This window comes from Armigeres subalbatus, chromosome 2 (assembly GCF_024139115.2).
Source record: "Armigeres subalbatus isolate Guangzhou_Male chromosome 2, GZ_Asu_2, whole genome shotgun sequence".
Lineage (NCBI taxonomy): Eukaryota > Metazoa > Arthropoda > Insecta > Diptera > Culicidae > Armigeres > Armigeres subalbatus.
This window is the reverse complement of record NC_085140.1, coordinates 214,569,101-214,581,898: the sequence shown is the minus strand read 5'-3', so window position 1 is coordinate 214,581,898 and position 12,798 is coordinate 214,569,101. Positions and strand designations below refer to the sequence as shown.

The following is a 12,798-nucleotide window of genomic DNA, read 5'->3' as shown; positions in this document are numbered from 1 at the left end:
ACTAGCTAGTGGTGATGCTGCCTTTATTGTTCGTTCAAAAGGGTTGAGAAATATATAAGAAAAGTCTAATATAGCAGTAATAGGTAGATAGCTCTTATTTTTCATATTTGTTTATTTGCATTCTAAAATTTTGAGCATAAGTGCCAGAAAAGTAATTTTCCCATGCAGCTGCTGAAATTAGTATTTTGGCCAAAACGTCGGAGCCCATAGTCCGATCTGGCCAATTTTCAATAGGAAACAATAGGGTAAGATTTTCGTCGAATGCTATTTACTGCGAGTAATTCGGTTGAGGAAAAGTTCCTAAAAAGTGAGTGAGATTTTGTGTGCACAGACACTTTCAATGGATTCTTCACGGCACTCCATAATTACCGAAACTTTGTCTGGGGTTCTCCCGGGTTGATATTAGATTTCAAGAGCATAACCAACTATTTTATGGAAAATTATAGTGGAAGAGCCGCTGCACGGCATGTCTTTAAGGGCCGATGTCCAGGTAAAGTTTTTTCACGCTGCTTGCACGAAAACGTGTGCACGACTACATTTGATGCCGGGTACCTTGCGTGGACGCGGCGTGCACGCAGCTAGAAAACACGCTACGTGGGCATCGGCCCTAAGTAAGAGTATGCACGGAAATGTCCTCTCCTATGAGCTCCACGACGGTACTTCATAGGTTCCAAAATGGAAAATGTGGTCACTTATTCATTTCGGTATAAAAACGGAAATGTCACCATCTACGGGTTCCCCGTGGGCATTTCATCGGTTCCAAAAGTGGCTAATGTGGTCACTTATCGATTTCGAGCTGAATATCCATCTCATTGGTGGGAAAACACACCAAAAGAGTCGCCGCACGGCATATTTTGGTGCTAAAATGGAAATGTCCCCTCCGACGGGTTCCCTGGGGGCCTCTGTAAGGTTTCCCGTAACACGGTAGATCACCTTGGTACCTTGCAGACAGTTGAATGACTCGAATTCCTCTTGTTTGAGGCTAGACTGTATGCAGCGGAAACAACTTTTCAAGCAATTAGTTAAAAAACCTCGGTACCCGGTCCTAGGCTGAACTGACTGCTGGAAAAATCGAGTTAGGGGTTTAAATACGTACTAACTCTTCATGAACTGGTGAAAATGGTAGTGAGAGGAACACACTGAAGTTCTTATTACTGAACAATTTCTCTTGCTTGAAATGGTCTTGTAGACAGAGCTAAATCCCGGGTTTTCATTGTTTACTGGTGATATTCTAGAAGCAAGACAAGGATGTGGCTAGGGCTCCGATGCATGGCCAAAAACAGTGTCACTGTTCTGTTTTCTCAAGAAAGGATTGATTTCCTATTGATAAGGGGCGCGCCTTCAATGGGATTGCTCTCTGTGAAGGGTCTAAATAGCGGGACCTAGTCATGGTGCTCTTGAGAAAACAGAACAACAACTGTATCGAAACCGATACTGCATTGCTTCTCAATAGCACTGGAGTAATTCGACATGCACTTAAACACTAAGGATACGGGTAACGCTACAATAGATCTAATAACAGGTCGCAGTGGCACACCCGAACAGGAAAAAAAAGGTTCCAAGAGTGGCCAATGTGGTCACTTATCGATTTCACTGGCATTATCATCTATTTTGTGGAAAATCACGAAGAAAGAGCTGCCGCACGACATATGTTGGTGTTAAAACGGAAATGTCCTCTTTTACGGATGCCCCGAGGGCTCCTCAGAGGCTCCAAGAGTAGGCAATGTGGTCACTTATCGTTTTTGAGCTGAATAACCTTTGATGAGAAAACACAGCAAGAGTCGCCGCACGGCATATTTCGGTGTTAAAACGGAAATGTTCCTTTCTACGGGTTCCCTGGGGGCCCCTCATAGGTTCCAGGCGTTGCCAATGTGGTCACTTATCGATTTCAAGCGCATAATCATATATTTTGTGGAAAATCATGACGAAAGAGCCGCCGCACGACATATTTCGGTGTCAAACGGAAATGTCCCTTTCTACGGGTTCCCCAAGGGCACCTCATAGGTTCAAGAGTGGCCAACGTGGTCACTTATTTATTTCGAGCAAATAACCATCTCTTTGGTGGGAAAATACACCGAAAGAGTCACCGCTCGGCATATTTTGGAGTTTAAACGGAAATATCCCATTCTACAGGTTCCCTGGGGGCCCTGGTAGACTCCAAGAGCGGCAAATGTGGTCATTTATCGATTTCAAGCGCATAACTATCTGTTTGATGGAAAATCATGACAAATAGCTGTCTCACGGCATATTTTGGTGTTAAAACGAAAATGTCCCCTTTCACGGGTTCCCCGAGGGCACCTCATAGGCTCCAAGAGTGGCCAATGTGGTCACTTAGCGATTTCGAGCGCATTATCATCTATTTTGTGGAAAATCATGACGAATGAGCCACCGCACGGCAAATTTTGGAGTTTAAACGGAAATATTCCTTTCTGCGGGTTACCCAAGGGCACCTCGTAGGTTCCAAGAGTGGCCAATGTGGTCAATTATCGATTTCGAGCACATAATCATCTATTTTGTGGAAAATCATGACGAAAGAGCTGTCGCACGACATATTTTGGTGTTAAAACGGAAATGTCCCCTTTTACGGGTTCGCCGGGGGCACCTCATAGGCTCCAAGAGTGACCAATGTGGTCACTTATCGATTTCGAGCGCATTATCATCTATTTTGTGGAAACTCATGACGACAGAGCCACCGCACGGCATATTTTGGTGCTCAAACGGAAATGTCCCTTCCTGCGGGTTCCCCGGGGGCACCTTGCATGTACCAGGAGTGGCCAATGTGGTCACTTATCGATTTCAAGCGCATAACCATCTGTTTGGTGGAAAATCATGACGAAAGAGCCGCCGCACGGTATATTTTGGTGCTAAAACGGAAATGTCCCCTCCTGCGGGTTCCCCGGGGGCACCTTGCATGTACCAGGAGTGGCCACTTTCATCGGAAGCCCTCTCATGGACCATACATTACCGTTTTAAGAGAATATATGAAGAATTAGCGATCGAAAGGCATATATGGAGCGATTTTTATGCTCCCCTTATATGACCGACAAGGTCCCCGTGGAAGTCGTTTCCCGGTGGCCATTGTCTCCAGAACCAGCATATCACCACATAGCCACAAAATTGATGAGTTTATCTTTCGAACGGTATATAAACTTTGTAATTCGGTTATAATTTGACTGTTTTATAAGCATTTACATTTCTGGGTCAATATGACCCCAACATCTTATTCGTAAGTTTTTTCTAATATCCGAAGAAGGTTAAAATAAATCGCAGAATTTCGATAGCGGACTTCGTCGACAACTTTCCTGCATGGACCGTATACAGTATATTAAGAAAGCAAACATTGAAAACGATACGAAAATTATTTTAATCTTTTAGTGGAATGTATTTACTTGTCATAAGACGAGTTTGTTCTATTCCATTTAATTCCACTACTTACTGATAAAGTAGTGGAATTAAAGAGAATAATACAAACTCGTCTTATGACAAGTTTTGAAAACGATATTTGAAGAGTGACCGTTATGCCGTTTGTAGAGAAATAAATTAGTATGAGTGGGAGGCAGAAATTATTTGAGCTTGACTATTAGAAGCAGTTAGGCATGCATTTGTGAGCGATCGATATGGATCAAGTTTTAAATCCTGAGTTTGAAGTGCGAAGTTTTATAGATATCTGGTGTCAAAGTGAATTGTAAGGACTGCTGTTACCGTGTCTCCTGGAAGACCCGGCGGACATCAGCGATATGCGAGTTAACCACACGGTCCGGACTACCGCAAACCACTTGACGCACAATCACGCTTCGTGGGAGACCGGCAGGGCCAGATATGTCAGCTACATCGCACCAAGCCGATCGTTTGCACATTTATCGAGCCCGTTAAACTAATACTGTGTTTCGACACCGCCGATTTGTTTCGAAACACCGTTCACCGCATCGTAAGATCTCCGCAAGTTGTTGTCCAAGCCGTTTTCTGGTGCCACGTGTCATCGTCAGAACATCCAAAGGATTTTCGTAATCACGTTCGACTGCCGGGCATCATTGTCAAGCCACCTTTTCACAACCATTTCACCGCCAAGAACAACCAAGCTAACGAAGCCGTCTATCACTAGAGTCGGTCTCCACCTAAAACACTTCTGCCGTCATTCTTCAATAGAAAAAATTACACCAATGAAATGAAAACAATCCGCCGTCGTCGGATCCACCACTATCTCTATTTATTTCCTCTGAGCATCATTGCAGGTCTGCTACCTTGCTGCCATTAAAGAGTAATCCAAAACAGAACGAAAAAACGGGCAGTAAGAAAAATTGCCTTGGTTTTTTATACAGATTTTGAAATTTACACGATTTTCGAGATTTAAGTGTCTTTTATGCGGATTTTTCAATGAGGTTTTTTTACGCGGTTTAAAAAATCGACAAATACGTAAAAACTGCAAACAAAAAAAAAGTTTTCGACGAGGTATGTTTATGAGATTTACGCGGATTTTTATGCGTATCCCCGCGTAAAAACCAACTTCAGTGTATAGGTTTCCACATCCCTCTCGTCAATACGTCCTAATACTCACAATTTGATTAGGTCTTTTACACCCACCCTGAAGCTGCAGTAAGCTCGACACCAGCAGCCTGAAATTTGATGAACAATGTTTCACTTCGAGATTTCCAGCATCTCCTCACGCGGCACCGTTGATCACCGGCCTTCCTCGCTGACTTCCTGTGTATCAAAGGACGTCGAGAGGTTGGTTACCCGTAGGCTGCGTGAAAAAATTGAGGCTGACGAAAGATTTGATTTCCGTCAGCATGCCATTCCCCAGTGGTATGGTTTGCCAAAAGGAAACACTACGTTCTAGTTTTTTTTTTTAAATTTCGAAAGCGTACAACTCCACTCAGATCCCACTAGTCCTGAAGCAGCTGGTGGATTGGGGTTGCCATGAACCTTCAACGGCCTCCCTAAAACATCTTCGTCTACGCGGACGACATCCTGCTTGTCGTAGTCCGAGTCCGCGTCAGACGGCGGTACCAAGATCGACATAGCCGCACGGATCAAGAAAGGGCTGCCTTTGCGAGTTTAAGAAATATCTGGAAAAACAGGCAGATAAGTGAACGCACCAAAATATGAATTTTCAACTCTAACGTGAAATCTGTGCTGTTATACGCTAGCGAAACTTGGTGTGTATCAGTGGAGAACACTCAACGACTGCAGGTATTCATTAACAGGTGCCTGCGGTACATAATTCGAGCCTGGTGGCCTCACAACTAGATCTCAAACAACGAGCTGCATCGTCATTGTCACCAGAGGCCGATAGCAACAGAAATTCGGGATCGGAAGTGGGGCTGGGTTGGCCACACTCTACGAAGGGGAGGAAACGAAATCTGTAAACAAGCATTGGACTGGAACCCAGCGGGACATCGCAGCAGAGGCAGACCCAGAGGCTCATGGCGGCGAAGCCTCAATAAAGAAATAAAAGAAGTCGACCGAAATCTAATCTGGCAACAGGTTAAAGCGATAGCCGGGCTACGCTCAGGATGGAGATCTTTCAAGTCGGCCCATTGCACCACCGGAGGTGTACAGGAACCATAAGTAAAGTAAGTAGTCCGAGACAATCAGGCGCAAACGCGTATCCAAACCCAACCAGCGGTCGATCAGCTTCACTATGACGGCCGCACGCATGTGTGCAACGGGTGTAATTGTCTCCTTGATCCTAGTCTCAAGGTCCTCGGAGTCCCGATCGAGCAAGGAATGTCCTTTGTCCTCCATTTCTAAGTGGTCAAAGCCATTTGCAGATCGGGGATTAACATTGTTAAAACTTTATCAAGACCGCATAGGACAAATAACAGGGACACTCAGTATCGTATCAGCCAAGCTTTAATTGACAGCGTTACTGGGAACAACCTAACGGTAGCGGATAGCCTTTCTGAACAATTCAGCGTTTTCTCGGCGGTAACAGCCGCTCTGTTTATTGCCACTACCTTCAATTAAAAAAATATATTGCCGCTACCACCTCCTCCTACAAACCGGACAGAAGTACCACCGCTGCGCTGCAAAGTGACCACCCGAAACACCCATGGATCCAGGCCATTCTCACTAACGAACAACAGTCGACAACCTTTGTTTGGGTACCGGGCACAAGGGGGTGCCAGGGAACGTCACTGCGGAAAATTCTTGCTGGAGTCGATCACCAAGGACGGCGTATCACGACATTGGTTCTCCCTGCTGACGTTAAAACCAAGATCATCAGTCAGAATTGGGAGAACCAATGGGGAACTTGCAGGACCACGCAGCTGCGGAAGGTCAAAGGACATGCCCAGTCTTGAGGACCAGCCAGTTATCTCCTGCCTCTGCACAAAGGTCCAAAACTCAGATGAACTAGTGATTTGCCGGTGTCCATGGTTTGATATTTCTCGACCCAGCTACGGAATACCAACGACAATACGAGATGCCTTGGCTGACGATACTGCTGGCTAACTCATCTGTTTCCTCAAAGATGGAGAGCTGTACCACCAGATATCGATCTAGCATGGGCTCCCAAACCGGATGTAAGTCCCACCTGCGCCCCCCCTCAGGCCAGTGATTAGGCTACTCGGGCACCTCAATGCTCAACCATAATCTCAAAAAAGTCAACTGGGGGATGTCTTCTCCGACTTCGCTAGTATTGTTTCCTCATTTTGACACTAACCGACCAAATCCAGTGCAGTAGGAATACAAAAACTGTAGCTCTCAGAATAGCCCCTCCAAAGCAAGACCATGCTGAGGGTGGCTGGGTTCGATTCCCGGTGCCGGTCTAGGCAATTTTCGGATTGTAAATTGTCTCGACTTCCCTGGGCATCGTGCTAGCCTCATGATATACGAATGCAAAAATGGAAACCTGGCAGTTAATAACTGTGGAAGTGCTTAATGAACACTAAGCTGCGAGGCGGCTCTGTCCCAGTGTGGAGATTATTCTTTTTTTCTTATTGGCATTACATCCCCACACTGGGGGTTGTAATTCCAATAAGAAGAAGAAGAAGAACTCTCAGAGTGAACCACGTGTTCTGCGATCTTTTTTCTACTGTTTGACTGCGATCTGAATATTGACATCGCTTAACTGACGTTATAATCAATTTAATGCGGAAATCTTCCGCTCCGAATAGTTTTTTTGACGGAAATCTATCGCTCTAAAAAGTTTGGGATTCCTATCTGGCTGCTCCTTTCAACTCCGCACAGATAAAAACATGTCGTGATTTTAAATGTATTTTCATGCACATATTTGGAGCATGCAAATTAACGTAACATTCAATCGATCTCACTATTCTTTCAAATCGAAATGAATTTAAACGGTACTTGCTTGTAAAATTCAATCAAATTTACTTGAATAACGAATGTTAATTCGTTTGATGAGATAAGTTACAATTTTACACGTCATTGAATTTTCAAAATTATTTGCTGTGCGGAGAACAGCACGTTCCAATCATTGGATTGCTGGATATCCGTATAGCTATAGTTGGCCACTCCGCCAAAGTTTGTTAATGGGGACTCCCCACCGTGGAATACAACCATGATTGTCATGTATTGCGGTCCAGTTTTTCCCGACCAGTAGATGATAACAATTTTATATAGAACCACCTGACTTGGACATTAATTTACTACTATTACTAAATATGTACATTATGTGGAAAATTTTGATTTGAAAAATGTATTGCAGGTAACCACTTTCCTGCGATGGGACTCGAACCCACGACCCCCAGTACTCTAGACTGGTGCTTTTAAATAACTAAGCTACGAAGGACCTCCAACGGCCTTCGCATCATATTTTTTTATATAATATAGGCACAAGTTTTTGGCCGTATTTACGCCTTCTTACATCCGATTTTGGGTATTGTTGGCTCAATACAAAGAATATAAGTATATGAGTGTATCTTAACTATTTTAAACAAACAATTTTCAATATTTTATGTGCCAAAATATTACATTAAGATAAACATCTTTTATTTATGTTGTGAAAAGATTTTGATTCTACTCAAAATTGAGCTCACAAAATTTCGAGATACAAAATGGAACGGAATCCAATTCTAATCATCTTTGCATTGATGAAATTTCGGCGAAAAAAATTTGTTTTGTTTTTAAAAATCAAAATGTCTACACAGGTACATAGTATGCATCGGCCAAAAGTTTGGGCTCTCTTTTTTTCCGGTTTAAATTCAGGCAAAATATACATTGAAGAAAGTGAGTTTCCAAACAAAACGTCAAGAACTGTATTTCAGACAATAATATAAAATTGAATTGAAACGCATATCCGGAGAGTGGGCAAGTAGGCTGTGCGTCCGAACGCATGGTTTTATTTTCGCGTGACGTTTTCGCAAGTCGTTTTACCAGCCGAAATTCGGCTGATTTATCTGAAATTCCGAGACAGCAGCACATTTTCACTCACTAGTAAAGTTTTCATTCGTTCGGGAAGTCATTTTTTTTACAATTATTGGATTTCTATTTTCGGCTGGTTTCTCGCTGTAAGCTGAGATCATTAAAACTATAAGTTCAAAGTGACACAAAATCCCAGTGAAAGAGCCGAGTCAAAATCCGGAAAGACCCAAAAGGACGACGGAAGTTGCACTATCTACACGATGCTGAAGCAGTTTTACCCGGACTCCTGCTTTGCCGTCTGCGAAATAAAAACCACTGTCCATCTTCTGCAGCTGGGTTTGTCGACCAATCATGCTGTTTCTTAGGGTACCAAGGCCGTTATTTAGTATATCAGTTCCACATAAAAGGGTAGAAGCATAATACATACAAGCTTACAACATGATATCCGAGCGTGTGATCCTAACGATGTGGATTGTAAGTCAGTTGTGTAAATGGAAAGTAAGTATCTAAATTGAATACAGGAAGGTAAGTACAATTTCGCTTCACGGTGATGTGTCGTCGCCTTTTTTTTTATTGAACCAAATAAACTAAATTTACATACTTTAAGGACCAAACTGTTAAGTTCTATAAACAAACTAAGTTCGTACTAGTCAATACTAGCTGTGAAATTCGCAACTGGAACTAAAAAGTCTTTACTTTCGTTTGAACAATATCCATACTGTATGGATTTTCGGTCATTGTTTGGAAATCCTCAATCTCGAAAACAAATCATACATTCTAGGAATAGGAAAAAAGAGACAATTTTTAATTACCTACATTGTGGTAAATCAAAATCTGTATAGAAATATCTTGCAATATTACAAACATCCACATAAAAGCAACGTTGGGGTACTATATACTATAAAAATCATGACAAGATAGATTTCCACCAATTGAATCTATTGATTCAGCTGTTCCCTTGTTTAAAGTATCAATTCCTGTAAAACTGGAAAGATAGGGAGTTTTGATTTGGACTTGGAATGTAAGGGGAAAGTCAGGGATTACAGTTTTTACTATAATATGAAATTTTAAAAACAAAACAAATGTTCTGAAGAACTAGGCATGTTGATTTGCATAAACCATGAATAATAAGCTCTATTAAATATTGGATTTGAAATGCACCCAAAATTTCCCAATGAGCTTATAGAGGCTAATTTCAATCTGTAGTTTTCCAATTTATCCAATTTAAATCTGTAGTTTTCTAATAGCATAAATCTGGCTATAGAGAGGATGTAATTTGTGTTTCTAACGACAAATTATTTTTAAATTTCTACAAACGGAATAGATGTCATGCATCTGAACTGTACGATAAAACTTAAAAAATAATAATTCATGTCCGTTTTAATCGTCGATTTCCGATTAGTATATAGGGACACGGCAGGTATTTTCGTCTGTTCGTCATAGTCTCGAAAACCAATAGACGCTTTTTTGTAAAACTCATACATACCAAATCGTAAGCTCAGGAGAAACGTTCTACTATAGTAGAGTTCTAGCAAATGTACGTTGCTTTCGTTGGTTTTAGCCCCTACGACGAAGGACGGAAATACCTGCCGTGTCCCTATCTTTTAAGCTTAATTTTTTTATTTGTAGAAAGCGTTATGCGGGAGGATACATTTTTACTAAACGGTAAAACAATAACCAGGGTTTGCAGAAATCGCTCTCAATAGATAACGAACAACGATAAAAGAGAGGCAAAAACTGTTCCGAATCATAACAAGCCATGATAACAAATTTATCAAACTTGTATACAAGTGCGAAAGAACAGAATCGGATAAACAGCCCCCACAGAAAAATGGTGATTGTCGCTTTATTTTCGCTTCTTTTCGTGCTGGTTACTGCATAGCTGTGTAGAACAAGCTGAAATGCATCATCAGAGCCAGTGCTCCCCACATTTGGAGCTTTCTAAACGAAATTTATCATGGGGTATAACATCCCGAATCAGTTCTCTATCATAACAGCTTGCGAAAAAAGTTGAGATGATAAGTGAGAGACTTGTTCTTTCTCTTTAGGATTCAATCCCTGACAATAACGCAATACTCAATGTGAATGGACGATTAGTTTTGCTGAGGTAAACCGATACCAGCAGTCTTAACAACAACAGCTACCGATATACTGGATATTCCTGATGCATCTCAAACAAAACTGGAACTATTTTAATAGAGGATGAAATCAAATGGTGAGCACGTTCCAATTTATTCCTTCTCTCTTTCATTGATTCATAAATTTAAAAATTTAAAATTGAACACTACATACGTACAGGGCATCGTTTGCTGTTATTGCCGCGGATATTGTGGGAGTCCCAGGTATCCGGTTAACGCTTTAGTCGGCAACGGTGGTTCTTCTAGACCTTCTATTCTCTGAGTAGTTAGTACGAATAAGGACGTCCTTGTGAAGTTTTGCTGTACCTGTTAGGAACAACTAGTACATCCCGTTCCCTGCACTTCCCTAAGAAACCTTTCTTGCTTCAGGAGTGATTCCTTTTTATAGTACTAGTCTTCTTAACAAAAAGGGCACCATTACGGAGCATGAGATATGATCAAATTATTCGTAGTATTACTTGACCAACACCCCCAGCTGGGTTAGGGGTAGAGGATGACACACACACATTGAAACGCATATCCGGAGAGTGAATACAAACTTATGACCTGTTCACCATATAATGAATGAACCCAAACTTTTGGCCGATGCATACCACCTGGGTAAAGATTTTGATTTTTAAAAATGTACACCAAGGTTTAACGAAAAGGCTATATATTCATTTCCAAGACGATTTTGTGATAGAAGATCCGGAGACCCACAGTGTTATATACCAATCGACTCAGCTCGACGAATTGAGATGATGTCTGTCTGTGTGTATGTGTGTGCGTGTGTATATGTATGTGCGCAAAATAAAAATCACTCATCTTTTAGGCACTTATCTTAATCCAATTTGTTTGCCATAAGTTGCATTCGACGGGGAAACCTGTCCAGACCAATCAGGGTTTTTTTTTAAATAATCAAAAAATTTAATCAAAAATTGAAAATTGTTAGCTTAACCGGACCGAGAATCGAACTCACTGTCTCCGGAATGGCAATATTACGCCTTTTTATTCATCCGGGACAGAGAATTTATAACAAAACGCATTTACATATTTAGATATTTGCAATTTATATTGATATAATTGTGATATAATTTTGTTATGACTAACTGGTCGGGTTACTTTGCAACCAAATTTAAATGTTTTGCCTTTCTCGTACACCATGGTGTAGCGAAAAGGCTATTTTTTTGTGTAGTTCTAATTTGCTTTCTTAATTATTCTGCTTTATACTACTTGCGGAAAGTCCCTAGGTTGGACTTGAGGGTCGCTGCTTTCGGTTTTCCTCTTCTGACCTTAGCACTAGCGATGGCGATCATGACAAGTGAAGAAGTTAAATCCTTTAAAGCAGAGGTGAACCAGCCAAGAGCTAGAAGGCTCTTTAATAAAGAAGAAAAAAATCCTTTAAAAAATCATGTAAATATAGAAAAAAATAGAGCTCTTCCTTGTATCTGGTTCGATGAAATGGAAATAATGGCCGAAGAATAGGACACCATGGAAGTATAAAACGGGCCTCCGATTTCAAGCCATCCATAAATTCATCACAATATCTGGAAGTCAGCAATCGCCTATTCCAATTTATATGTCAATTAAATATCTCAGTCCTTCAATTAAGAACATGTCTTGAAAAATCGACAAAATGGAAATATTTTGTTATAAGAAAACACTCTTACATTAAAAGCTTCTTTGCGGGTCAGTCATCGTTATTTTTTGGCTGACGCATGTTACTGACCTGTACCTGAAGGTATTGAACGAGAAATTTAACACCGCATGCTTTGAAATAGCCAACTGAATTTTCTGCACCCTGGCTTAGACTAAAGACCTCGCCGAGAGAATATGCGTGGTGGCACACTTACCTGACATTTCAGGACCGCGGTATTTCCCGTCATGACATATTCGTCATGTACTTGCACATTATACTTCTGATTAACGACTGAAATGAGAAGGAAAAAAGGGGGAATGAGCAAACCGTTTAAGATGATGTGCGGAAAGCATCTGCGAACGTTAGTTGGGGAGATAATAATTTTCTTCTCACATGTCTCCTTCATGTGTCGTCAGAGTTGGGCATGGTGGTTGGGGTTGTGGGGATAGAAAAAGGATGCGAATCAGCAGGATGGGTTATTTTGACTGTTCGTCGACAGTTCGGTGTGGCAGGAAAATCCTGTGGCTGATGAGATGTGTGTCAGCTTGCCGGATGATGACGACGATGATGATGATGATGTTGATATTGACGGCATTATATTTATCATAGACGAGATACGTGACAGAATTAGGGTGAAACTGTAGGCTCATAAATATACTATATCATGGTTGTTTGCATGTGTGGGCGATAATCATGATCCTGAACTGCCGTCACATG

General features: G+C 41.5%; 1 protein-coding gene across 1 annotated transcript in view; it reads right to left on the bottom strand.

Annotated features, from left to right (window-relative positions):
• Window positions 1-12,798, bottom strand: part of LOC134211618 (cell adhesion molecule Dscam2) — a 401,827-nt gene that overhangs the window by 107,314 nt on the left and 281,715 nt on the right. Inside the window, exon 6 of the mRNA XM_062688681.1 lies at window positions 12,296-12,372. Coding sequence (XP_062544665.1) covers window positions 12,296-12,372 — 77 coding nt within the window. The remainder of the gene's footprint in view (window positions 1-12,295; window positions 12,373-12,798) is intronic.